Source organism: Anabrus simplex, chromosome 1, assembly GCF_040414725.1.
Source record: "Anabrus simplex isolate iqAnaSimp1 chromosome 1, ASM4041472v1, whole genome shotgun sequence".
Classification (NCBI taxonomy): Eukaryota; Metazoa; Arthropoda; class Insecta; order Orthoptera; family Tettigoniidae; genus Anabrus; species Anabrus simplex.
In genome coordinates this window covers 445031718-445059624 of record NC_090265.1, presented here as the reverse complement: position 1 = coordinate 445059624, position 27907 = coordinate 445031718, and the positions used below count along the sequence as shown (strand labels likewise).

Genomic DNA, 27907 nt, shown 5'->3' with positions numbered 1-27907 from the left:
ATACATTTAAACAAATATATTGCTGTTTCATACCGATTTTAATGTGTTTTTGTGAGAGTTTGGTATCTTTCCCGACTTTTATGGAAAATCATGTATAACGTTATAAGAACAATATTAAACTGAAGTGGTTTTTGCGTTCGCTGACAAAAATCTGTCAAAATGAAGAACAAATCATAGCTGCAGTACAGTGTGTAGGGTATATATATCCTTGTTTTATTGCTGTCACTGTGTAAATAAGGTATGATGGTACAATTTTGTTAATACAGGCAAAAAACTCTGGAAAAGGTGTGCTTTCTACTGAAACTTAAAGTCATTTAAGGTAAACCCCCACTGAAGGTTAAGAAAATCAAGTCCCTGTACAAATGTTAAATAGGGGTTCTACTGTATTTTCTTAAATCTGAAAAGGACATAAACACATCAAAAGGAAACATAAGTTCCCAGAGTTGAAATTTATATGCCCTTCATTATTCCACTCTCACACATAAAGCGAATGATGAGATCAGCAGTAATAATTTAAAAGAAAGTATGAAGTGGTTCAACCTTTCAATACTATTAAAACAAAAAATGTAAGTTTACATTCCTATTTAATTAAAATTGGTACCGGTTTCAACCGTTATTTTTGGTCATCATCAGCGATCACAAATAAGTGTAAAACAATGCACAGAGAAATAAACTGCGAGTATAAAGAATTCTGTAGGTTGTTGTTAGTGAAGCACTAAAATCTTTACGGAGTACTGTGCGTTGAAATGTAGTAAATCACAAATAAGATGCACAGGTAAAAATATGAAGTTTAGATGATACTGTCAGATGCAGTTTATGAAGCACTATAACACAATGTTATGAAAAAAGTCTAAAATCAAATATGTATTTATCAGTTGCAGTTTATAAGGCACTGCATAATCATGAAGTCATGGATCAAGAACGTTAGTAAGACATAAGCGTTAGAGAGCACTGCATGGGAAGAAGTCCAGAATCAAATACGTATCCAAATGTAGTACGGAGCGAATTCTTGAAGAATTCAATTGTAGTTTATGAGGCAATGTATAATTTTAGGGACTCTTACTGCCCGTCAATAGATCCAAAAATTTTTAAGGAGTCGCCGATCAAATACGCCCATGTACTACGGAACAAGTTCCTGAAGAGTAAGTCGGCACTGTGCTTCTAAAAGTATCTGGAGTTAGATGTGTTAGAGAGCACTGTGTGTGAAGAGGTCCAGAATCAAATACGTAACTAAATGTAGCACGGAGTAAATTCTTGAAGAGTCCAACTGCAGTCTGTGAGGCACTGTATAATTTTAGGAATTAGCACTGCTTGTTGATAGATCCAAAAAATTAAGAAGAAAGTCGCAGATCAAATATATAAATGTATTATGGAGCAAGTTCTTGAAAGACGCCGTAAAACTTATTACGTTGCTCATTTCCACAGCTGTTTGTGTACTGGATACTTCCTAATTATCCGCTACACGCTACTGCATGGGATGCAGAGCAGGAAGGACACTGAGATATGTAGGGTGGGGCAGACAGTAGCAACAGCCAAGGCTGAGGCCAATGCACAGATAGTGCAGAAGCATGGATTTTACCAATAACTAAATGCTGCACTTGCTGCCTGATCACTTGAAAGATCTTCTGTGATTTTTTCCACAGTAACAGTCTAAAATTAAGGTGAGTAAATACAGTATAGGTTTAGCCACCAAACACAGCCTTTTATTACCTTTTAGAATCTAAAAAGATGCATCAAACTACTGAATTCATCAATTTCATCACTTTCATCCTACCCAGTCCTATTTCAGTCTGATACTGAAACAGTATGACAAAAAATGTGGTTTTAAATTTTCAAATCTTAAGCTGGTACAGTATTATCGAGCAAAAGTTATTTACACACTTTGCATCTATGTCATATGAGGCAATATATGAGTATTTAAAATAGCAGAATAATACTTTCCCATCTGCTACAAGAGCTTCGTTTTAAAACTCACTGGCATAATTTTTTATGAAAACCTACAACCTGTCACTGACCGGGTCAGGGATGGAATGAATGAAGCAGATATAGGCTATTAGTACCATGGGATTGCCACTCCCAAAGCGATTTATTAATGACTGATAGATGCTATGAAATGAGATTGGAGAGTGTTGCTGGAATGAAAGATGACAGGGAAAACCAGAGTACCCGGAGAAAAACCTGTCCCGCCTCTGCTTTGTCCAGCACAAATCTCACATGGAGTGACTGGGATTTGAACCACGGTATCTAGCGGTGAGAGGCCGATGCGCTGCCATCTGAGCCACGGAGGCTCGCATAATTTTTTAATTTGACAATAATATTGTAGATCAAACTTCTTTTGGCATTTTTAAGGTAGCAAGCTCATGGTACAAGAGCAGAATACTAACGAGTCTGTTTGATGTTTTGCTGTTACGGAGTGAGTTGGCCATGCAGTTTGGGTTGTGTAGCTTGCATTCGGGACACGGTGGGTCTTAGTCCCACTATCGGAAGATGAAGGCCACAGCCATTACCATCCCAATCCTACCACTGTCCCAGCCTTGCACCACCGAGAACCTTCGATGTGTTTGTGCGACACTGAACCACCCTTTGCTTTAAGTTAAGTTAGGGATTGAAAATCCACAGCCTGTTTCCAGTCATTTGACCGGGTCAGGAAAGTTAGGTATTATCATCCTAATAATTTTCTCTACCGGACTCCAAGGGATGTTTGCTATTGTTCAAGTTCATACTTGTTAATATCCTTCTTCTCAAAGAATTCATATTCAGAAACTATTTTTATATTAACTAATGAACTTACATGCATTTTCATACTTCATCACTGAAAATGAGAAGATTTCTGGTTGTCTTTACTGCAGGTGAAAAGTATGTATCAATACTGTATAAAAACTGCTAAATATGGAATAACATTTATTATACATACTAATGTGGGCTACGCCCAGAAATATTAAAAAGTATGCGAAATAAATTTGTTTAATTGCATTACAAACAAGATCACCGATGAAGGCAAGTTAAAATATCTGATATCTTGATGATAAAGAAATATACAGCCTTGATCAATAGAGTTGGTAAAGTAGTCCAGGGATTGCATCTCGACCTTTCCATACCCTAGATAGGCCCATGCAATGTCCCCAGTATTTACCCGGTATTTTGAATTCAGAGCAGCACTACCACCATACAAAAAGTGATGTTTTCTTCTAACCCAGCAACTGCTCCAATATTGGTAGAAGTAATGATTTTCTTCCTAAACACTGGCAAAATAAACCAAAATAACCAAAGAAAATAAATTTGGATGAAACTAAGATAGTACAGGAATAAGAAGCTTCAACTGTTGAAAAGAATCGACTGTGTTTTACACGGCTATGTTACAAAATGTTGCCAATGAATTGACAAGAAGTTCCAAATCATAAAACAAGCCAACAATTAACATTAACATAATAACATCAGCTATTGGTTGGCTACACAGAGGATGGCCACAGTTTGAATCCCAGCCAGTAATGTGGGATTTGTTAGTAAGAAGTTGTATCTCTCTGATATTCATTCCACCTAAAACCGGAAGTCCTGAGTCTGTGATTGTGATATGGTATCAGGCAGGCATTAAAAAAATACCAGTACCAAGTCTGCTTATATATGCCTGTTTTATGGTCTAAGCAGTTGTTGATATGGCAAAAATGGATGAAAGATAGTACTCAAAGTGGGTGTTGCAATAGTTAAACTTACTGCATCTGAGTCACTGGACGATTCCTTCTGTTTCTTTTTCTTTTTGCGTTTCACTTTAACATCATCTTCAGAACTCGACGCACGTCTCTTCTTTTTCACAGTCTTAGCTCGTTCTTCTTCCTCGGATTCTTCAGATTCAGATGATTCCACTTTCTTGGATCGAATCTGAAATAAAGACAGGGTTATCATCACACATTCATGAATATGGCTTACACTAATGAGTGACAGACCAGATCCTGATGAAGTATGCTTACAAACTTGATGCAATACGCAATAATATCTCAAACAGAATGTTCAACTGAGTTCCAAGAAAAAGGTTGGGACACCAAAGAAGAATTAACAATTAAAACAGCAGTAGGATCTCTTCCTGGCTATAGACAGCATCGTAGATAGGAGCAGATCCAGAAATAGCATCCCATATCAAAATACTGGCCTGATTCTACCCCAAGGATACCAATATCAGTGCTGAAGGATCAAGAAGAGATGATTACATAATGGAAAACTGAAGTGGGAATGTTCTGATACCTACACTACTGGAACTTAACGAATTTCTAAGTTTAGAATATTGTATTTACTCGTGCATTAGACACCCCCCCCCCCTTCTGGCTTTTCAAGACGAAAAAATTAAAAAATAAATCTTGCATACAAGAACCCCCAATGTAATTTGTCAGAGAAGAACAAAGATTCCGCTTCGAATTGAGTACAAGCTTAACTGCAGCTCTGATGACACAAATTTGTGAATAGTTTTGTCCATATGACCCACACAATGAAAACATGCGTCAAAGTCATGCGGTACGTCTGTGTTTCGTAGTTAAGAAATGTCCGCGTCCGTAGCATAGGCCTAATGCAGCACTGATGAAGTCGCACAAATAGGTGAATAGTTTGGTTCCTAACCTGTGCATTGCAAGCATGCATCAGTCATGTACATGTCTGTTTTGTAGTTAAGAATGTCCGCCAGCGTAATGGTTAACACAATTAGCTGCTGTTCTTGGAAGCCTGAGTTCGATTCCTAGTACCGTATTACCAGAGATTTACGAATGTTAAAATTTAGTAAAAATGGTACATGCAACTCCCTTCCACTGGTAGCCTGTCTAAAACCACCAGGAAAGATCATTAACAAGGGGGTCGTTTAATACTGTATCTCGTAACTCGGGCCAATATAGATTTTCTTGGAGAGAAGGTTTAAAATGTGATAAAACAATCCAATCATAATGATTGGTTTACTCACCAATGTACCCCATAAATAATAATAATTATAATAATTTCACATCCCCACTTAATGATTTTCGGAGACGGCAAATAAACATACTATGCGTTAATAAAAAATTGAGACAACGATTGTATGAAATTAAACAGTATGGCATTACCGTCACACCTGTAGATATCCATAAATGCAGCAATCTTTCCTGTTATTTATTTTTTATCTTCCCGTCATGGAACTTCTGGCACTATGCGGGCACTTGATCACACACCTAACCTAAACAATGCAGTTTATCTTATCTCATTTAGAGCTGTTTAGGTAAATCCAGATGTGATAAGTGTGGAGAACAAACGTGAAAGTGTTTAGCTACAGCCGCAATTATCCAAAGAACACTTCCAGTCATTATGTACTACATTCGGAAGTACAACTCTTAACATGTGCTAGTTATCAGCTGGTTGTATGGTACGCTTTCTACAGCACAGCTTTATTCAGAAGGAGTGGCTTCTGCTACACATACACCAACTGGGAATATCAGAGAACATCTGCGAATAAATTCCCACTGTTTGGACTCTATAGTTGGAAACAAAACTATTTTTTTATTTTTCAAAAAAGACCTATAATGCTCTTGATGCATGGCTGATGAGATGGCAGTGAATATGAAGTCATTTGGAATGACGACATGCTGGTAGCAGGGAAGTTGCCGGAGACGATTATTCAAATGAAAGCAGTATTAGGTTTACTGTGTGGAAGTCCTACAGAGAAAAATGCCTGGCCATTAATTTCTTTTGTATCAATATTGCATAATATGATAATACGATACCCTTATCCCTTTTTTGTATGGGGTCGAGTGTGAAGTGAGACGAATCTATGTAGCGAGTTTCTACGATTACATGCCCTTCATCACGTCAACCTAATCTTAGGAATTAATGAGATGAAACAAATGACGTGTATGAGTAACTAAAACTGACTATATTTACTTTATATGTAGGCATAAAAGTTGTGTTCGCTATTCATTGTCTTTTTACATTTAGAAATACTGCCTTCCAACAAAAATAGCCAGTATAACTCAAATACATTCATAAGTTTGTTAAAGAATAGTGTAGAATGTCTACATGAATAATTTAAGAGCTCTTTTAGCCAAGAAGCCATGTGTTCAATGCACAAAATTTGATGTTAACACATATTGAGCATTTTCTTACAATTTTTGGCTGAAAAAAAAAAAAAAAAAAAAAAAAAAAAAAAAAAAAAAAAAAGAGGGGGGTCTAATATGTAAGTAAAAAAGGTATGTGGTGTATCTGAATATTTTTCCATTTCTGTGGTAATTTCAGAATCTGCTAAGGTTCTCAGGTGCAGAAAATTTCTTTCTGTCCCTATTTCTTCCACAACATTAGGTAGGCTGGTCAGTGGGTTACTTCCACCACTGGGCATGTCAAGATAAGGGACACCCTTGATCTTGAACGTTCTGAACTGAAAGAAAACATGGTTAGAATCTGTAACATTCATCATAATAACAGTGATCAAGTCATTCCCATATGAAACAGTACATTCTAGCTCACAAAACATCTCAATCATCTATTCAATTCCTACAAAAGGAACGTGGGTAACACAAGGAAACATATAATATCAATATAATATGAATAAAATACACAGACCAGTAGTTCAATGCCATATATTGTAACATTTTCCATCAACAGTGTCATAAACCCTCTAAACCAAGCCCCATAGTGTAACAGCCCCAAAGGTCCTACCTAGCAATCGCTGCTCAACCCAGAGGCCTGCAGATTATGAGGTGCCGCATGTTCGATACGATGATCTCTTCCGGCTATCATTATTGGCTTTCTAGACAGGAGCCGCTATCTCACCATCTGATAGCTCCTTAACTGTAATCACATAGGCTGAATGGACCTCGAACCAGCCTTCAGGTATAGGTAAAAATTCCTCATAATCCCGTCAAATCCAATTAGATGATCCTTCCCAGCATGTTCCAGGAACTGATCTACCAAGAGCTACGTGGTGCCAACTAAACCGCGTACGAACTGGTCATGGTAGGTGTAAAGCAATGCTGCACAAATGGGGATGGCTAGATTCACCTGCTTGCGACTGTGGAGCTCAAGAACAGACGATGAACCACATCATTCGGGAGTGTCCACAGCGTAGATTCACAGGTGTTTGGGAAGAGTTCATGAAAGCATCAACTTCAGCGCTTTCTTGGCTGAAGGGTCTTGATATTCATTTTTAATTTATTACGTACATATTTGTGTTAAATAATGCAGATCACTTGTTCCATACAAAATATATATATCCTGGTTCCAGACCAAAAGTCGAGCCCAGCAAGGCAGTGGACTATCCCCCATTATTGTTTATCACCATCACGGACGACAAGAGATGAACATCAAGAAAACCTCTGGTGAAATAAATTCAACGGTTTTTGCTGATGATGTTATGATCTGGGGAGAAACTGAGGAAGGAGTACTGTTGAGACTCAATGAATGGAAGGTTAAGTTCCAGGAATTCAATCTCAAGAGAAGCAAACTCCAAACAGTAGTGATGGCAATAAACAGAGAGGAATGACCAGTGAACATCATGCTAGGAAACCATCCATTGGAAAGTGTGGAAAACTTTACATACCTCAGCAGTGTAATATTTTGAGTCACACTAGCCACAAAGGATATGGCAAGTAAGAGTGCAGAAAAGCTCTCACTTTTACCAGAAAGTACGAACATTCCTCGGGGATCCCAAAGTACCAATAAAATCAAAGCTGGTGATGTTCAATCAGGACTTCGCACCGATCTTGACATATGATATCAAAACCTGCACCCTCAATAAGAAGGACTCGTCAAGTTTGCAGGCTTTTGAGATGAAGTTCCTGAGGCCAAAAATTTTAAAAAACAAAACTGGAAAAATTAAGGAATTGGTATTGAGGCATTGTACATCAGGTCAGCATGTCCAGATTGAGATGGTTAGGGTATGTAATGAGGATGGAGCCAACAAGGACAACTTATGTTAATTTGAACATGTGGAAAACGGAAAGAACCTACTGGATGGACATTGTAAAGATGGACATTGCAGATCATGGAAGGACACTGGAAGGCGTCATTAACAACATAACATATCTCAATAAGACGGACTGCAAGAGACTTGCCAACAGTATCCAGAAAAATTGAACTGTTAAATGATGATGATGACTGTGATTTTACCAACACTGTGATTCTCACCATATAAAGCTTATATTTTCGAAGGAAGTACACATCACGAGACTGGCTATACCTTAAGTGTAATAAGATCTTTGTTTGGAAAATATCCATCTAAAACGAGTACAATCTGCAGAGGTGCCAACCTTTGAAGTGGGTTATCAGTATTCCCACTATTAACTCTGAGATGACCCCTCCGTCCCAATAAAAATAGTAAATACCAAAGCATGCCCCTGCCCCCTCGATAACAACACCTTCTTTGCCCTTCACGACAGTAATCTATTCTGAATTATATCGTATTAAATAATGACATTCACACATTACCTGTTAATTCTGTGATAATGCATAATAGTTTCCTTTATTATATGGTAAAATGAACGGAAATTTATAGGTGTCTCTGACTCACGACCACCACTGTCCTGATTAACTGAATCTCTAATGCGCGCCAGGCTCTCTTGCTTGCAGGACGATTGCCGTCCCGAATTCCCAGCTGTAAAGCACACACGATGCTGTGAATGCGAAACACGATACACAAAGGCGAAGGACAATACACTCGTGAAATAAAGCATGAAATAAATACGCTTGAAAATGAGGTTACATAAATTGTGCAAGCATATATGAATTTTCCTTTATCTTAGGGGAAGAGTATTTACCGTTCTGGAGGCTATATTGGTCAAAAATAAAAAGTAAACATAAATCGGAAAAGAGTTATAAAACGGTAAGTTTCTGGGTAAATCGGAAGGGTTGACAGGTATGTAAATAGCTTGTTTTTTTGCACACAGCAGCTGCTTTTCAGTGTAGCATACTTTCCCCTGTGAAGACATTTTCGTCGTCTCAACCATAAATGATTCCAGTGTAGATGTACTTAATGTGCCCTTTTTGTTCTACCAGTATTTTCAAGTACCGGCTCATATTTAGTCCTATATAAAACTACATAGTAAGCAAGCACAGTTGTGTTGTGTTCTGCGGGTACTCTCCAGTAACTACAGAAGACAGAGTGCATTGGTGGTGTGAATTGTAATAACACCAGAGAGAAGCACTAAATTAGCTTAGGTTACTCAAACTTCCATCTGGTATCCATGCACTGACATTTTGCTTCCCTTCAGTTGACAGAAGTCAGAAATGTGCAATTATTTTTCATATTATTGTATGAGACATTGTAACTTACGTGAACTGTATAATAAATTATCATGAGTAAACGCAACAACTTATCAGTGGATTATATTAGCTATTAAATGGATGGTATACCAGATACTGGGACATTATCTGATGTGAGTGATTGCAATGGTGATGTTACTGTGTGCAAAACATGTGGTCTAGACAGAATAGATGAAGATTGATTCAGTGATTTACTCTGTGTTAGAAGAAGAGCTGGACTGTGAAGATGAAATGGTTATTTCCACAAATGATCAAAGTTTAGACCATGGTCGTGAAATAGGAACTGATTAAATCAGTTATACATGTCCAAGTAAGCCAACATCAAGACCTAACCTTGTGCTTGAGGTTAATTCCAAGTCTAACTCGAGGAAGAAGAAAACGGAGAAACCTGACAGAAAATGGAAGTTAAAGGAGCATGAAGTGTCAATTTCACCTCACATACCAGATGAAGGTTAGTAACAAGCTTTTAGTTTCATTTCTTTAGACTTTTTTTTTTAAAAGATCAAAGCAAAGATATTTCTCATGTTTTCTACCAATCAATGTTATGTCATATATAAATCGTGTGTACCAATATTAAGTTTAATATCTATTGATTGTTCAGTTTGTTCCATTGATTATGAGTTCAAAATAACCCCTTCAAACAATTGGTGCATGGTTCAGTTGTACAAAGGACACTGTTAGTATACTGTCTGGTTGTACCGACTCAAAATTACACGTTAGATGATGAACAATATTTTATTTCTTTACTGAGTTTTGCATGGAAAAGTCGCAAACCACTATTTCTGTTATTGTGTGGTTCAGAACGCTTGAGGTGAAGGGTGTTCCTTTATAAACAGAATCAGATTATCATCAACTACTCAAGGACAAAGCAACCTTATTTACTTTCAGAGCAAGGGATATCATGCAGGAAAGGTTTAAAAACATCAAGTTTGCAAGATAGAATCTATTTGCAAGCAACAACTGATGATAATAGAGGGATGATATTGTTCTTTATGTTGAGTAACAATCCCATACGAATCTATCACCATTGTCCCAATAGTCTCATACTATCCAATCTAATTCTGACTCTGAACTAAACCATTTACACCTTACTCTGTAACAATACAGAAGGAAATGCAACAAGTGTATGGATCCCTCAGAATAACATGGTACAAAATGTCCTTCAACTAGTGAAGAAATCAGTCTGTTACTCACATCTTGCTTATCTTGTTCAGGCTTTCTTCGTTTTGGAGAAGGAGAGTCGGAACTGTTGGAAACTTTGCGTTGTTTCTTCGTTTCATGTTTACGATCCTTTGAACTGGGAACAACAGGTGAGAGAGATCGCTTCTTGATTTTATGTTCCCTGCCAAGAGAGATAACTTTAGTATGCACAAATATAAAACAAACTTCATCAAGATTATAGCAAAAGCTACCATTTTATAGTAACTTCACAGAAGGGTATAATTTTTTAAAAGTTATTATAATATGTTGCAAGGCAGTTAGATGATCTGAAAGACATACTACCATTAAAGAGCTATCCAATGATTAACAGAATTACAAAGATTAACTACAAAAATGCCTGTATAATGATTAATTTATTACATTTCTGAAGTCATCTAACCTAATGCACAATGTAAATATAAAGCTGATACTATGAACACTTAACAAATACACAAACTAAAGAGAAAAATAAAATGACTGTTGGTATTATATACACTATAATGAGCATACATATAAATATGCAGTTTAAATACAATGTGGCCAGTATTTTGTAAGATTACAGCATCCCTGCCAACTTTTGAAAAGGGCTATCAGTAAAGCTCACGCACGACAAAAAACCCAACAATTTTCGAAATACCCCGGCTTATAATATTCAATTTATTTTAAAAAAGGTCCACCTATTCAATAAATATGTATGTATGTATGTATGTATGTATGTATGTATGTATGTATGTATGTATGTATGTATAGCTTCCTGCAAAAAGTCATGAAAAAAGTTTTGCCATAAGAGGGACCAGAACTCCTGGTCTTCAAAATAGAAATAGACTCAAGAGATTAATTGGACATGGATGATCTGAACTCTGTTCTATTCTTCTTCACACAACTGAAATCACATTCACATTCTGCATTGCTATAGGGTATGGTGAGAATAGAGAGCATTACTCTAGAAATTCAGTGATACTGAAGTGGGTAGGGTTTGACACATCCCACTCTGATGAGTCTAGTGTCAGACCTAAGACGAAACGCTGGTTAATAGAGCAAATGCCTGAAAAGCCTTACATTTGATCTGTTTTTTTTTTTTTTTCCCTATACTGAAGAAGTCCATCGGCTCCATAAATTCTTGATATTTGTGCCCGACTGGAATCATTTGCAGCATCTTGATTTGCAGCTGAAGTGTCGTGTATCTGAAAAGCTGTGAACTGCCTCTGAAGCACATTCATCACCTCATCTGTAGTTTCATTCTCTTCCTCGCATAACATGATAGGAAACTTTTCTTTAAAAAAAAAAAACGAATGGAAGAAAACCGTGCATCAATTTTGTCTAACCTAGCAAATTGAGCATGCTTTAATACATCATCCTTGAGTGGAATCTTGTTGATGATGTAGTCACAGGCAGTACAAAAGTAGTTTCTCACTGATGAAAAGAAAAGGGATTTATCTGTATTCTGGAGATCATTCACTATGTTTGAAGTCTGAATGCCAATAACTAACTCATCACTTAAATTGTTTCTTCCACCATATGCAATATTAATATCACACCCACATTTTTCTCCCTATCATCATTTTAGTATGCATGGAAAATCAAAAGAACATGATTCTTTAAATGTCTGGAAGTACTGTTTCTTACTAGATTTAGTCATGATAATGTATAGGAATATAGCGTATGAAAGTGTCCAAGAACAAATGTCTCAAAATGAACCTGGATCACTGAACGTCACATAAAATTATAACATAAAAACTCAAGGCAAACACTACATTAAAACATGTCAAAGCACACAACGTCTTAAACCATTAAATGAACACGACGCCACCCTGGTGAACAAAGAATATGCACATGGTAAAAAGCATACATGTGTAACGAATGTAATTCTTTTTATTCTTCTTTATTATTTAATGGGTTTTGCTAATAGCGGTATACCCAGTCATTGGAACGAATGTACTTAGTCCAAAAAATACAGGAAACTGTGAAGCATGAAGTTATAACAAAAAAAAGTCGAACACTTCATTAAAATATGTCATAACCTTAAAAGGCCAAAACATTCAAACACCGCCAACTTCGTGAACAAAGAACTCATGTGGTCATAAATTATGGGTTAAATCACAACAAGTGAACGGAACAGAACAAAGAATTTGCAGAGCCTGTGAACACCTAAGATTCACACAGGAAAACTGTTACCCCGGCTTTAAATTCAATTCCAGTAATGACACAAACATCACACGATTAAAAATACCAATCATATCAAAGAATGAGTCATCAACTATCGTAGACTTGCCTTCGACCCATGCAAACCATCGATTATACGGAAGTGGAGTGATTATCGAATGTTAACGTTTCAAATCCTTCCCACTGTGATGACATTTTCATCTTCTGAACCATAAGCAATTCTAGTACATATGTGCTTAATGTAGACCTCACTTCTTTCTCATTCTTTCTGTCAACTGTCAGGTACACATTACAAGGCAAATATAACATTAGTGAAGGATTTATAGTGGAGAAGAGCAGTGCCTGAGCTCCTTCATTCACAAGGAATTTCACAACGCTTATGGGTAGCAAAAGGAAGTCATGATCGAATAAGTATCGTTGCTAACTCACAAGCACTGAAATGAGGACGGTTTGGGAGAAAGGCTTGAACATTTTCCCTTCTTTTCTCTTTTCCCGTATAATTTTTTTTTGTGATAAAGTCAGCTTTTCCGTAATAATTTCTCCTTTGACCGTAATTCTGTAATCGTGAGGAGAAATCCAAAATAATTACAGATAATCTGTAATAGTTGGCACCTCTGAACATGTCATCAAAATTCTATCCCGGGTCATACGATACGAAATAATAAGTACCATTTACTACAAGTGACACTCCAAGCAAAAATTAATGTAAGACTAGGTCCAAGGCGGCATAGAATATCGTGGCTCAATAATTTAAACCAACAATTTGAGCTAACTACAGTTTCATTGTTCAGAACAGCTACAGAGAAGAAACAGATCACGCTACTGATCGCTAATGTTCTGGGAGGACAAGGCATGTGAAGTCGAGCAGAAAAGTCATGTGAACACTCACTGCTAGCAGGAAATGACATACAGTACAGCAACACCAAAGTACTGTCAACTACTTTGTCTTATCACACCCGGCTACAAAGGGAAACCACTGAGACCCTGAAGCACACCAACAGCTTCAACCATAAGGAGGAATCTGAACAGGTCAACAAAGCCTGGTTTCCAGTCCTGAAAGCTTTAAATCCTGGAGGACACGATGGGCGTGGCAGACCAGAAAAAGCAACAGGTGATCAGTTGCCTGTCTCCACTAAGGCAGGTTGACCTACATCGGGTTCCTTAATGCTTCAATCATTGGCAAGAGGACAGATAATCAATGACCGCCCCTCCAGTATACGGACCAATAGGCGAGCAGCACACCGTAACCTTCACTGTATAATGAGGTGGGACTGTAACACCGCTCCATTCTAACGTGAGCTCCGCAGCTCTCAGTAAGTCAGAACCCTATATGTTCTATATATGCCGATTCCCATAAGGAACCTGAAACATTTGTCCCGAATGAATAAATTTATAATACCAATAAAGTTGGTCCATTACTGGACATTATAAATTTTCCAGCTACCTCATTCCTGGTTGAGCCCAACTTAGCACAGTGGGGCAAAATGCTGGCAACCAGGAATGAGTAAGCTGGAAAATTTATAATGTCCAATAACATACAAACTATATTGGTATTATAAATTTACTCATCCGTGACAAATATTTCAGGTATAATCAACTGATGGCCAGGCAGGCATCAAATTTTGAAAATGAGATAGTCTCTCATAGTGCATTGGGACTGCCGGTGGCTCCAAGTAGCCTATGCAATGGCCTCCAAGATAGGCACTAGCCATGCGTCTTGGTAGGTGTGATATTTACCAATTGATGAGCCCGACTTAGCACACTGGGGTGAAATGCTGCCAACCAGGAAGGAGTTAGCTGAAAAATTTATTATGTTCAATGACAGACCAACTATACTGGTACCCTCGATAATGCCGAACAGTCTTCGGTGAAATGTCGGGACCATCACATGCTCCTGGATCACGGCCTACAGGCCTAGAAAATACAGACATGATTTGTAACACTGGTCGTGAAAGCCTCAACTGCTGCATGAGGAAAAGAAGAATTGTTTCCAGTAACCAATGAATGACAACATCATTGCACTTTATGCTAAAGGTTAAAAAGTCATTAATTTTTACAATGCTTAATAATGTACGAATTGTTAATCTAAAGGCTAGTCTCCACTGTTTAACATTTAACACCAACATGTTCAATTTAACATGTTACAACTGACATGTATATTGCGACTGTCTTCCAATTGACTTTGCATGTTAACTCAGAATGTTGCGGTTAACACTTTTAACATGTTGGCGTGAATTTCCGTTCCAAGTGGAAAACATGTCAAGTCAATTCGTTGTTCGTGAGATGTCGGCACAGCTTCGGCAACTTCCATGCTGTTTCTATGCCAACAGATAGCCTAAATGACGCAAACGACGTGCTTCTCTCTGAAGTAGGATTATAGTTACAACACTCCGCAACATTCGTTCTCTTTGTTATAAGCTAAAAATACAGTACATGCACGTGTGTCATTCTCTCTGCACTCTACTAATATTTAGTCAGAAATGGAAAGCAGCAAGGAGGTAACTCTGGACTTAATGATATAATGGAAAGGACTTGTTTGTGGGATGTCTTATCAAAGGAATCCAGAGATAAAGCGAAGAAAGCCGACAGCTTCCAGGAACTCAAAATTATCTATAATTGTTCTCGTGATTGCATTGAAAGAAATACTAGCATCCCTCACGCTCCCAGTACAGTCGAGAATTGCAAAAAGTTCAGAAAATTCGGAAGTCGGGGCCGGATGAAGTTTATACTTCAAAGTGGTTTGCTTTTGAAGCAATGAGCAGGATGAGGGGAGGAAAAGTGCCTAATAAAACTGCATATCTCAATCATAACAAGAAGCAACAGTGGCACTAACAAATGCCAAATCCTCTTTATCTAAGTCCATTGTCCTTGTTTGAAATACTAGACACCACCTAAATGTGTTACTACAAACTGATATGATGAACTACCTGTATATAAACAAAGAAAGTCAAGTTGAATGTGTTTATTAAGTGTGCACATAATGTTAAATGAAATAGTTTTAACATTTAACATGTTGATAGTGTCATCGGTTAACATTTAACAGTTTTAACATTTAATATGTTGTTAAATGTTAACCAGCGGAGACCGGCCTTAACAGTAGAACGACTAAACATGTCATTTTTGATGGATGAGCTCTTCCCTCATTACTTTATATTATACATTCGGCATAATATCCAGACAAAATTAAATATTGGCAAAGGAACAAATATATGACGAATGAAGTCATACAAAAATATAGGAAAATAAAATGACACATAATAGCATAAATATGGTTGGTCAGTGTGGAAAGAGGAATCAACAGAAAGTGGGGACAAGGACAAATAATATGAAAACATAAAAGGTCAGTCTCCATGATTCATACACTGCTGTTTTTGAAGAAATACATTATGTGGCTAAAAGTCTCAAATACCCCTTGCTGTTTGTTAAAAAGATGCCAGCCATGTAACTTATAGTGCGAGGACCTCCTTATGCTAATATTACAGTGTTTAATCTTCCCGAAGGGCTTTCAACTAAGTTCTGCTACAAAGGAGGTGGAATTTGTTTCCATTCTTTTTGAAGCATGTAGAGCAGTTGCTGCCAGGTTTTGGGCGAATTGATCTGGCATGCAACCGACACTCTAGTACATCCCAAAGATGTTTGGTGGAGTTCAGGTTGGTGCTTTGAGCAGGCCAGTCCAGCACATCCACCCAATTTTAATCAAATCATAATGTATTGGTCCTTGGTTTGTGGACAGGAGCATTATCACACTAATCGAAACAGACTTTCAACGTATTAGGTCGTGTTATGTACATGTAGTACGCGTTGAAGAGATGTTAAGTACAGAACAAAAATGGCCAGCCGGACACCAGTGGGATCCGAACCCACAACCTCCCGATTTCGCGTCGGTTGCTCTATCAATTGAGCTATGGCGGCCTAGGCCATCTTTGTTCTGTTTGAAAGGATCTGAGCTACAGGTCTGGCACTGCTGCTAGCACACTGTAGTGTGTTTAAGTTGCCCGTTGTGGGGCAAGTCAATGAATATTGATACAGGAAAGGTCCGATCCCCAAACTGTTGCCACAGTGTGGGAACCATGCTATTATCTATGTTTTCAGAAACATCTGTGTTCACTGTGCCATTAGTCCGAGCTGAAACCATGAAAAGCAGCCCCAGACTATCACATCACCTACACCAAATTTCACTGTTATTACAACACTCTTGCCTAATTACCATTCAACCAGTATTCACCAGGTTCACACACTGACTTATCAATCCATAAAATCTCCTTCCACAGGACTACAGACCAAAGACAACATTGTTTGCACCATTCTAAGCAACATCATGCATTTGTTCTTATGGTCAGTGGCTTCTGGGCAGTAGCAGAACACTGAAAACAGAGTCCAATAGCCTCTCAACAGATTGTTGTCAGTGGTCTCTGTCCCAGACCTGCAAGGATGTCCAATGATTGATTCGTACAACATGCTGTAGAGTTTGGCGGTCCCTATCAGTTGATTTCTTAGGCCTACCAGAGTGCTGATAGGATTCAGTCCTTCCCTGACTTTCCACTTCACATCAACATTACTAATGGTAGACCTTGGCACATGTAACTCCCACAAAATTTCTCGGATGGAATGCCGAAACTTGTAGGCCCCTACAACTGTGTCCTGTTTGAACTCGCTCTGTCCTCTACGTTGATTCATTATGACAGAAAACACATCTATGACGTTGATGTATTGTGCCTGCACTTATATGCCCTCAGATGCATAGCAGAACATCACACAGAACACGTTCAGTGGAGCGTCTGAAGACTTTTCGCTACATGGGGTAGATATTCTCACCAATCTCTGTTCTTCTACATACATTTCTTTTCAGCACCCAACAAGCTCTGTTCTGCTTCAGAGGTTCAACAGGAGGCTGTATTTCAACACTCATTGAGTAGTCAAGATCTGCAGACTTGAAATGGAAAATACAGGATAAAAGGAAAGCTGAATGAATATAGGAAAAGGCAAGACACAAATTGCTAAAAGCAGTATTTAGTTTGCTAAGAATGTTGGTGAAGAACATTCGGAATACCTTGGGAAATTATTTCGCATTGATGATTCTATTGTTAACTGCATTCATGACTCCGTTGCTAATCAGCTCAACTTCAGAATGAGATCATCAATGGTAAACAATGCACTGGACACACAATGCAACATGGGAATGATAGCCTAAAAAGCAGATCGTTGGTAATGTTACTATGAAAAGTGATCTTGGATGAATTCCCATTTGATGGTTAAACATTACCAAGATAGATGGACTGAACCTCTTTTGTGCACCACGTCTGACCGAGGACAAGAGAACAGAACAGATGCCTTCTTAGAGATGACTGTCCTCAGAATGGAGGGAATGATAAGAAAACGAGAGAATGTTTACTAGAAAGCTCCATCACTTTTCAATATTATAGGTCATATCATGTTAAAATGCATAACTCGACAATAAGTTGTCCAATAGAATTTTTTATCACATGGTAGAGTAAAACACACCATTCAACCTGACATGAAACCAACCTAAGTATGGACCATGTTACCTGCACATTGCAGCAGAGGCCATTATCATCAACATTATAAATAAAACACATGGCATTTTCCTTTGCAATCTGCCAACAACTCTCCACTGGACCGATTTTTATGAAATGTAATTTAGATGAAAGGTGAATGTGCCAACACTATTGTTTTCTTAATTTTTCAGAAACAAAATGTAGATAATGCTATTCGCCCAGATATGAAAAGTATGCTTCCTCTTTACAATCAGTCAACGACTTCTACTAGGCTGATTTTTAAGTTGTTTGCTTTAAATTAAAGATACATATCTCTATAGGGTGTCTCAAACATTTTGGGTCAAACTGAAACAAGTGGTAGTGGGTCCGTAACAGATTATACTGAGATAGGGAACCGATGGCCAGAAATACATATTTATTGTGTTATGGACATACACAGCGAAAACCACATAACAACAAAGCTCATAATGATCATTCAAAGTGATGACCGCCAGTCCCAATGCATGTATTGCAACGGTGCAAGCAGTTCTGCTATACTCTCATAAAAATCCAGGGTGTCTGTTGTACACCGGAACAAGCAGCGGGTAATAATACTCCTAACCACCAAACAGACGTATTGTACACAACTTAGCTTGTAGCACGTGTCATGTGACGACTGCATGCATTAACCTGTGCCACACGCACACCACTATCCCTGGTGTCAGTTGTCCATTGCATCAGACAGCTTGTGATGTGTCCATGTTGAGGTGTGTTACGGTGTACTCTGCATGATGCGTAGTCAAAGATGGAACGTTATTCGTTGGAAGAGTTGGCAGACATGCATTTAATGTAAGGTGTGGAAGGACGCAGTGCCCGTAAAGCAGCACGAATGTAGAGAGAACGCTTTCCTAATAGACGTCATCCTAATTGGAAGAAGTTTATCTCCATGGATAGCAAGTAACTAGAGATGGGGTCGTTTACACCACAGAGAGCCGGCCAAGGTTCCAACCAAAGGCATGTCAGAACACCAGACTTTGAGATGGTGCTGGAACATTTAGCCGACCACCCAGCAATAAGTACCCGTCAACTTGCCTGTGCAACGCACACTTCGAAGGATACAGTGTGGAGAGTACTTGTGAAACAGGTATACATCCCTATCACAAAGAACGTGTGCAAGCATTAGGACCAATGAATTTTGAGCTATGTTGTTGTTATGCGGTGCATGCTGTGTATATCCATAACACAATGTACAGTACATTTCGAACCATTGGTTCCCTATCTCAATATAATCGGTTGTGGACCCACTATCACCTGTTTCAATTTCACCCAAAAGGTTTGAGACACCCTGTATTTAACGTGTCACTGTATTTTTTCGTTGTTAGTTATCACTTAAATATTAATTTTTCATTATTCAGAAAAAGCTTCCTCTCTGCCTCAGAAAGCAGTCTGAATCAGTTCTAATAACTGAAAAGTGATGGCAAAACGATAGTTCATTCTTTGACTATCAAGATGGCACTACAACAGTTACATTCTAGCAAGATCTATACCATTGCCTATGTCGTTGCCTACGAAATACTGTAAGGTTTGCAGATAAGCAACTGACGGTGGATGGCGAGCTAGTTATTATTATTATTATTATTATTATTATTAATTTTAATGGCTCCATCAAAGTTTAACATTGATGCTTTCACGGCCCGTACTTATAGACATGACATAGGTTTTTGGGCTTATGCCATGCTAAGAAAACAAGTTTTGCAGAACTTTGCTATGCATCTTTGGAAGAAAATTGTGACTCACAAGGACTACTACATCAAATAATGTAGGATTTGAATTTAAGAATGCTCTACTGTTGGTCATAGTAAGTGGTACACTCATTTGTCACCAGATGGCTGGCACTGTGCTGGCATACCCATACCTGCCAAATTTTAGAAATTAAAAATAGGAAAATTTTTAATTCTTGGATTTCATCACAATCTATAATACTGCACCACATTCTACGTGAAAAAGGACAGGATAAAAGGCATACCTACAGTAACAATGCAAACTGACCATTAAATTTAAATTCTTAAAGAAAACGTAAAAATGGTTACAAGAAAATATGCCTAATCATTCTCAATTATGAGACATACGTATGAATAATAATATTTTTGCCACACCAACACACGCAACAAAATGCAGAATAGTTTTGTTTATCAGACTGTAAAATGAATGGAAATTTAATTTTATAGGTAAATCTGAACACTTGGAGATAACATTTGTTATGCTTTTTGGCCATAATATGAACAGAAAATACCGGAAACTGTCACCGACACAACTCCCTGAAATACATAGAACTCATTACAATTTTGAAGTAAGAATGAACACAAAAGCACTGACATACGCGAATCTACCATATACATAATAATGTATGAGACATATTGATCTGTTAACATTCGACTTTGTCAGGGGGAAAAGCACACACCCGCAAGAAAAATCACGTGGCCTACAACTCCAACAAAACTACGCACAGAATGAACCACACAATAACAAACTCATTCTTTCGTCCTTATTAACTGAGTCACTAGAGCGCGCTTGCCTCTCTTGCCTTAGGACGATTGCCATCCGAAATCTCCAGCTGCAAAGCACACAAGGTGTTGTGGTGAGCAGAAAACACGATACACGAAGGCGACGGACAATACACTCGCAAAATAAGGTATTAAATAAATAGCTTGAAAATAACGTTGCATAAATTACAAAGCACATAAGAATTTATCTTTTATCCTAGGGAAAGTGTGTTGAGCGTACTGGAGGTTATATTTGTCAAAAAAAGGAAGAAGTAAGAACAAATCGGAAAATCGGAAGACATGCATACCAAGCGGGAGCTGACAACACCATAAAGTTCCAATGAAGATGCACCTGTTACACCGTGTGTGCATAAAAAGTAACAGAAAGGTCATCAGAAATATCAGGGATGAATGTGGTAGAAGAATAGAGAATAAATTCAAATAAAGTGCAATGAAATACAACCAAGATAGAATAGAACAGAGATGAAAAATAGAAAGAAGGCATGTTGAAAAAGCAGAGGATAACAATGTGAGATGCTCTGGGAGAGAAGCATAACCAGTGCACACACGATATGGCATAACTTTATAGATTCCGCCCCGCAATGTTAGTAACATGAGGCACCACTATGTGGTGCACGCGAAGTGACTGTCCGTTGTTTAATACTTAGGTTTCCACTAGTAGCACTGTGGTAAGCAGAGGTAAGTAGAACAGCACTGCTGCCAACTGTTGGAAGTTGGTTTGAAATTGCTGTATTTTTTTTTCCTTGGCGAGTGGACAGTATGCACCGCGCCCACAGATAAAGCCTCCCGAAGGGAGCATGGCCACGAAGGGGTCACTATTCTTATGATAGAGATTGGCCTGGATGTGCAAAAATATGTTACAGCTACTACATGACCTTTAATTTCCTTGCCATTAGCCCTGAGATCACAGGAGGAATTGAGAAAGAGCAAGGTTATTGTAAGACGACATGACACTTTCAAACTTCGCAAGTTGTAAATCTTATTATAGAGCCATATTGGAATTCAGAATAAGAAGTTGATACATTAATAAAAACCACCTTTCCAATACATAGCAATCCTATATATTTATATTTAGAATTACGTTTCATCAAAGAATTAGCCATGCTGAACAGATTTAAACCTGATATTATCACCAAAATCATAGGTAAAATTAAGTCAAAGAATAAAACTACATTAATCCCTGAAAAAAAAAAAAAAAACCCCTTGCCATTTTTACGTTCACTAATCCAGCCATTTACAATATCACCAAACCCTTAAGAAAGCACAATATTAACACTGCATACCGGACCTGTAACACCAACCGTAACTTTTTTTTTTTTTCAATTCCAACTCCATTAATACAATTTACGGCAAATTCTCAAACTCTGGAATATACAGACTCAGATCCACACAGTGCAATTTTTCGTATGTAGGACAGACCGCCCGCAGCTTTAGAATAAGATATTTAGAATATCATAATGCCTTGAAACACAGAAAACATTCCGCCATGAGTATCCATATGATGGAAACGGGGCATACTTCCCATACTATCGATCAAGATATATGCAAATACTAAAATATGCAAACCAAAGTAGTCTAATGACCAGGTATGAAAACGCTTACATTTCCTTGGATCATCATTTTAATAAAAATAGAAATTTAAATGATATCTTAGACATTAATAGTCCCATAGTTGAGCAAACCCCCAATCTAATCGCTAATTATGGTATCATTGCCAACAATTTCATGAAAATCTTCCACTAGAAACATGCTTTTAATCCACCGGTAGCAATAGGAGCTGCAGCTACTTCGCCTCCTCGCACAGCATCTCCCCTTTCAGCTAACAACTCGCTGTCCCGTCCTCCTTTCCCCTTCCGCCATCTTCCCCACCTCTACAATCACATTCGTACAACACACGGAGCAACAAGTTAGTGACCATCAGACCTCCGTAAACAACTAAGGGACCATTTACTCCTCAACCAACACAAGGGTAAGCACCCTTTTGCAGTATTTCCCCACATCAGGACATATCTTAAATCCCAGCAACTGACACTTACATATTCTCTTATCTTTTTTCAGGGCTCACCTGTTTCATGTTTTTCATCTAGCGAGATCTTTTAGTCCCCTGTTTGAAGGTCAATGACAGTATATATTGAAAAACACTACGATGAAATATAACACAAGGGAGTCTCTTAAAGCAGTTTCACGCTAACCAGGCGATGTTTTATCTATCTATATAATTCGTTTTTCAACGAACACATGTGATCTTAAGACATCTGTAACAAGACAGCAGTCCACAATAGTTCACTTTCTCTTAAAGCCGTTTCACGTTAACTAGGCGATGTTTTATCCATTTATACAATTCATTTTTCAACCAACACATATGATCGTAAGACATCTGTAACAAAATAGCAGTCCACAATAGTTCACTTTTATTATGTAAAAAGTGTTCACAACTATAAACAGTTTAATGCCATCGCGTGAGGATTACGTTCTTCGTTCCATACGAATAATCATTCACAGCAACGTATCACTAATATTTCTTATCATTCACCCACACTTCAAGCTATTTTAATGGTCACTAAATATTTTGACAGACATATTATATTCTTACTGATCATTTTTAAATTGTTGTAATTAGTTTTATCGTATTATTAGACGTTTTTACATTATATGTACTGGGATCAGAGCCCTGACCTACCTTGAGTTAGGTTATTCTGGCTGATGATGCTCGCAAAGTATGAGCGAAACATGTCATAATTTTAATATCTGTTAATGGTTTTATACTAAACTAGCTGATGTACCCGTGCTTCGCTACGGGATTCTCAGAAAGACTGACTTGGTGGTTTTCCTAACTGAATTCAACATAGGTCATTACAAAAACGTCAGTAGGAATTTAGCGATTGAAAGCAATGTTATCATATAAAATACTCGATCAAATGAAAAATCGCACACTTTCTCACTTTCAACGAACAGTACTACAGTGCTGATCTAACAGTCCAAAGTTCCAGAGCTGGAACAACCAGGTCGCAGACTGCCATGAACACTCCTCTGTCATTATTCCGTTAAAAATGCACACTACTCATTCCAATCAGTGTCTCAGAGTAGGGATTGAATAGCTCGAATGCTATGATGCTATTTTTTTTTTTTGCTATTTGCTTTACGTTGCACCAACACAGATATGTCGTCTTATGGCGACGATGGGTTAGGAAAGGCCTAGGAAGTGGAAGGAAGCGGTCATGGCCTTAATTAAGGTACAGTCCCGGCATTTACCTCGTGTGAAAATGGGAAACCACAGAAAACCATTTTCAGGGCTGCCGACAGTGGGGCTCGAACCCACTATCTCCCGATTACTGGATACTGGTGAATGCTATGATGAACCAGTGTGTTACGTTCCTGCAGTATCAGAAAATGTATAAACCAGAGGAATGGCATGCTAAAGAAGAAAGTTTCCCAACTCCCCAGCTATTTCCCGCCAATGTTCAGTCAGGCTGTTATACTCGGTACACAGTAGTAATCCCATCTATCGGAGTTGAGCGGCACCATAAGAAACAAAGAACATCACAACAAACAATGGTGAATGTAAAGTAATTGTTGATCAGTGTTAAGTGCTTTGGATATTGTAGGCCTTCTGAAATACCACTCTTATCATAGTCGGTACAGTAAAACTGAATGAAACACGAATGATCGAAAATTGTATTGTCTATAACTTTTGTTATGTAGTACCATGCTTTTCTATAGCACCAATAACATAGGTACTGGTATTTAAAATTAAATTTTAGGCACCTTCCCCTAAACTACCATTTCATCTCGGGGAAAATAAAATTATTTACTGCCTAGACTGTAGTTTCTTATCCCCGACTCTATATAGCAATTTTCATTAAATTCTGTTAACCCATTTTCTCGTGGCTCGGCGTTGATATGGACTTAGCAACAAAAATACAAATTCATGAATATCTGTGTTATCAGAGCCGGTACGGTAACAATGCATAAGACATAAATGACTGGAAATTGAATTCTATATAACTTTAGTTATATAGTATTTATTGATAGGACCGCTAATAATATAAATATTCGATAATTAAATTTAAGGCCTTCGCCTAAACTACCATTTCACTCAGTGTGAATAAAATGATTTATAGCCTAGATTGTAGCAGCTCATCCCCCGACTTTACATACCGATTTTCATTAAATTCTCTTCAGCCGTTTTCTCGTGATGCGTGTACAGACAGACAGACAGACAGACAGACAGACAGACAGACAGACAGACAGACAGACAGACAGACAGACAGACAGACAGACAGACAGACAGACAGACAGACAGACAGACAGACAGACAGAAATTACGGAGAAGTAAAAAGTACATTTTCTTGTTACTATGGACATGACCGATACAGAAATACCATTCTTTTCAAATTCTGAGCAATGTACAGACAAAACTCTTATTTTATATATATAGATAGATATAAAGGATTGCTATGTATTGCTACGGCTGATTCTAATGTTATTAAAAGTATTTGAGCAATAAGTAGAATAGAGAGTGTAGAGAGGACCAAGGAAGGTCCAGTAGTGTGTCCCTTAAAAGGGGGGGGAAATATTTTTTTTCATTTATTGAAACGCATACCTCGTTATTGTGTTTATTAGTCTGTTAGTTACTCAAGTACAGAATTTCAACTTCCTACATTAATTTTAACCCGTGTCGACGGGGCCTAAAAGTTTTAGAAAATAGCTGCTTTAAGGGTTTCTTAAATGTAGTTGTAGATGATCACTCAAAACAATTATTTATGAGAAATATAAATGAAAACAGAAATTTATATAATGCTCTTCTTGTAAATAACAAAATAAATACAAATTTTATAGTTATTCATTTGGATATTTCCTCTTCAAAGTCTCTTTCTTACAATCTGGGTAAATTTTTCTATGTTCTTGCACACAATGTAATAAGAACTGCTCCTGTTCTTCATCTGCGGTAATCAAACCATGAAAGTATGTCATTAATTCAACAGCTCTTTCAGCTTGTCATTAACTGCTTTTAAGGTAGGAACCTTTTTAGCTTCCACAAATGCCATGTTGTCTTTCTATGAAGATACAATTTCTTAAAGGAAACCACTGTCAAGTTTCAGTCGTGAAAATAAATCTTTACTCTTGACAGAAACAAAATCACTCAAAGATTTCCCTGAAACAAGATAAAAAATATTTGTAGTGTCTATAAATAAAACAAATAAGTTCTATATTAAATACCAGATTAAACCCTACTAATCTACTACGTACCATATAGAGAGCCAGACATCTCTTCTTTCGATGGAACATATCTCTTTCCGGAATCACCAAAGCTTCCTTTTTGTAAGTTTTCTACAATGTTTCTTTTAGCCTGCTCATCAACTTCATTATCAAAAAATGAAAGGATGGCTATTTCCTGTGACAAGTACCACAAGTGTTGACTGAACTTGTTTAAAGCCTCATTGGAAATCAACTTGTCAACTTTCTCGTAATCTTTTAAGGTCTTTAAAAAACGAAAATCTTGATTCGGCTCTCTTATCGCTAAACTATATCCAAGCCAGGGCTTGACGTAAACTGCCACAATGAATAAACAAACATCTTGTAAAGCTTGTTTGTCCTTAGCGCTCATTTTAAACTGGAACTTCAGTAAACACATTTTTAAGGAGTAAGTAGCTCTTGCCATCCATCGTGCTTGATGCATTGCACCAGGAGGTCTGATTTTTATTTTATTTTTAATGTCTCCACCCAGAAAAACAACAGCGAGCTCAGAGCTCGCGATAATCATCTCGTACAGTCGATTTTGCCAGCTCATTGTTAATAAACATCACCAATTCAACAATATTTGCCTCACAGAGATGTTGTTGGACGAAATCAGTTCACGGTTCGAAGGCACTAGGATTAATATTCTTCCAGTTATCACTAAACTTTTTGAACAGCGGAATATCAGGACTCCTAGTGATTTGTTTGGATCTTTGATTCAAACACACTTTTGAGCACTAGTTCGTGAATATGATGGCGGCACGGAAAGAGTAACAACTATCTTTCTAGTTTTTGCTCTAAAAGCACACAAGCTCCGTTCAAGCATCCTGTTTTAGATGCTGTTGTGTCACAGCACATTATTTGTAGCTTATCATCCAGGTTCCAATCATGAAGGGCATTTGACACTGCTTTTGCTTGCTCTTTGCCGGAAGAGTTGTCTAATTTCGGCACAGCAAGAAGTTGTTCTTCCTCGTCATATGAAATAATAATTGGTAGGTGTTCTTCTTCAGAACTTCTTACGTCCAGAGCAGGTAACAATTTTCTATCCCAATGAACAGTAACTACTTCGGGCACGTTATTCTGAAAATCGGATTTAATGGATCTCGCTCTATCTTTTCTCATTTGTGTTTGAATGCACTGAATACAAGATTTGTTGATCGGGTAATTGTCAGAACTAAGACTAAGTGCTTCTACTACAGACTGAATTATATAAACAGAATCTCTGATGCTTAGTTGACGTCTATCTAAAGTTGCAACTAATCTAGATGTGATAAAATCTTTTCTTCCTCTTCTTGTCGACGTAGCTAAAAAACTTACAGATTGAGATGTGGATGGAAGAGAATCTTCCAGGCTTTCTTCAGAGCTTGTGGATTGTTGTTCTACGTCTTCATGTGTATCAAAAGTCTGTAAAGTTGCAGATTACAATGAGCTCGCGGAAGGCATTTGCTTTAGTCTTTTTATCTTCTGCGAGTTTCTCAGCCTGGCCCTTTCTTCAATACCAGCCAACTTTTTGTCGATTTTTATTCTTTCAATAGCATCAGCATGTGCAATATCGAATAAATTACATAATTCAAGTTGGAAGTTCTCTTCGCAGCGCCTATGTAAATCCTGAATCTTCTTCTTGTTTTTTTGCAGTTCTCGCCAGACCTGATAAAGATCCACTAACTTCTTAACACAATCAGGCACAGCTCTGGTAGGTAATCTAAGCCATTTCCCAGAATATATTGCACTCCCGAATTACAAGATTTGCGCTTTCAATAACAGTCAACTTAACCTAACGTATGTTGAAAAATAGAACTGCGAGAACGTGACGATTAGATGGTAATTTTGCGCCTGTTATCTGGTGATTTACTTCAACAACCAAGGAAATGCTTTTTTTATAGCTCCTTAGTTCCACTGACATCTTCGAAATATAAAACAATCTGTGATAGCTACCCGATAAGCGAAAACTAAGCGACAATAACAATGAGAGCGCGCCACTCTTGT

At 37.8% G+C, this 27907-nt stretch overlaps 1 protein-coding gene across 3 annotated transcripts in view; it reads right to left on the bottom strand.

The window, feature by feature from the left end:
- Window positions 1-27907, bottom strand: part of Srrm1 (Serine-arginine repetitive matrix 1) — a 638713-nt gene that overhangs the window by 103436 nt on the left and 507370 nt on the right. For all 3 annotated transcript variants that reach the window (XM_067135198.2, XM_067135197.2, XM_067135199.2), the window contains 2 exons: window positions 10456-10603; window positions 3712-3876 (listed from right to left, as the gene is read on the bottom strand). In XM_067135198.2, coding sequence (XP_066991299.2) covers window positions 3712-3876; window positions 10456-10603 — 313 coding nt within the window. The remainder of the gene's footprint in view (window positions 1-3711; window positions 3877-10455; window positions 10604-27907) is intronic.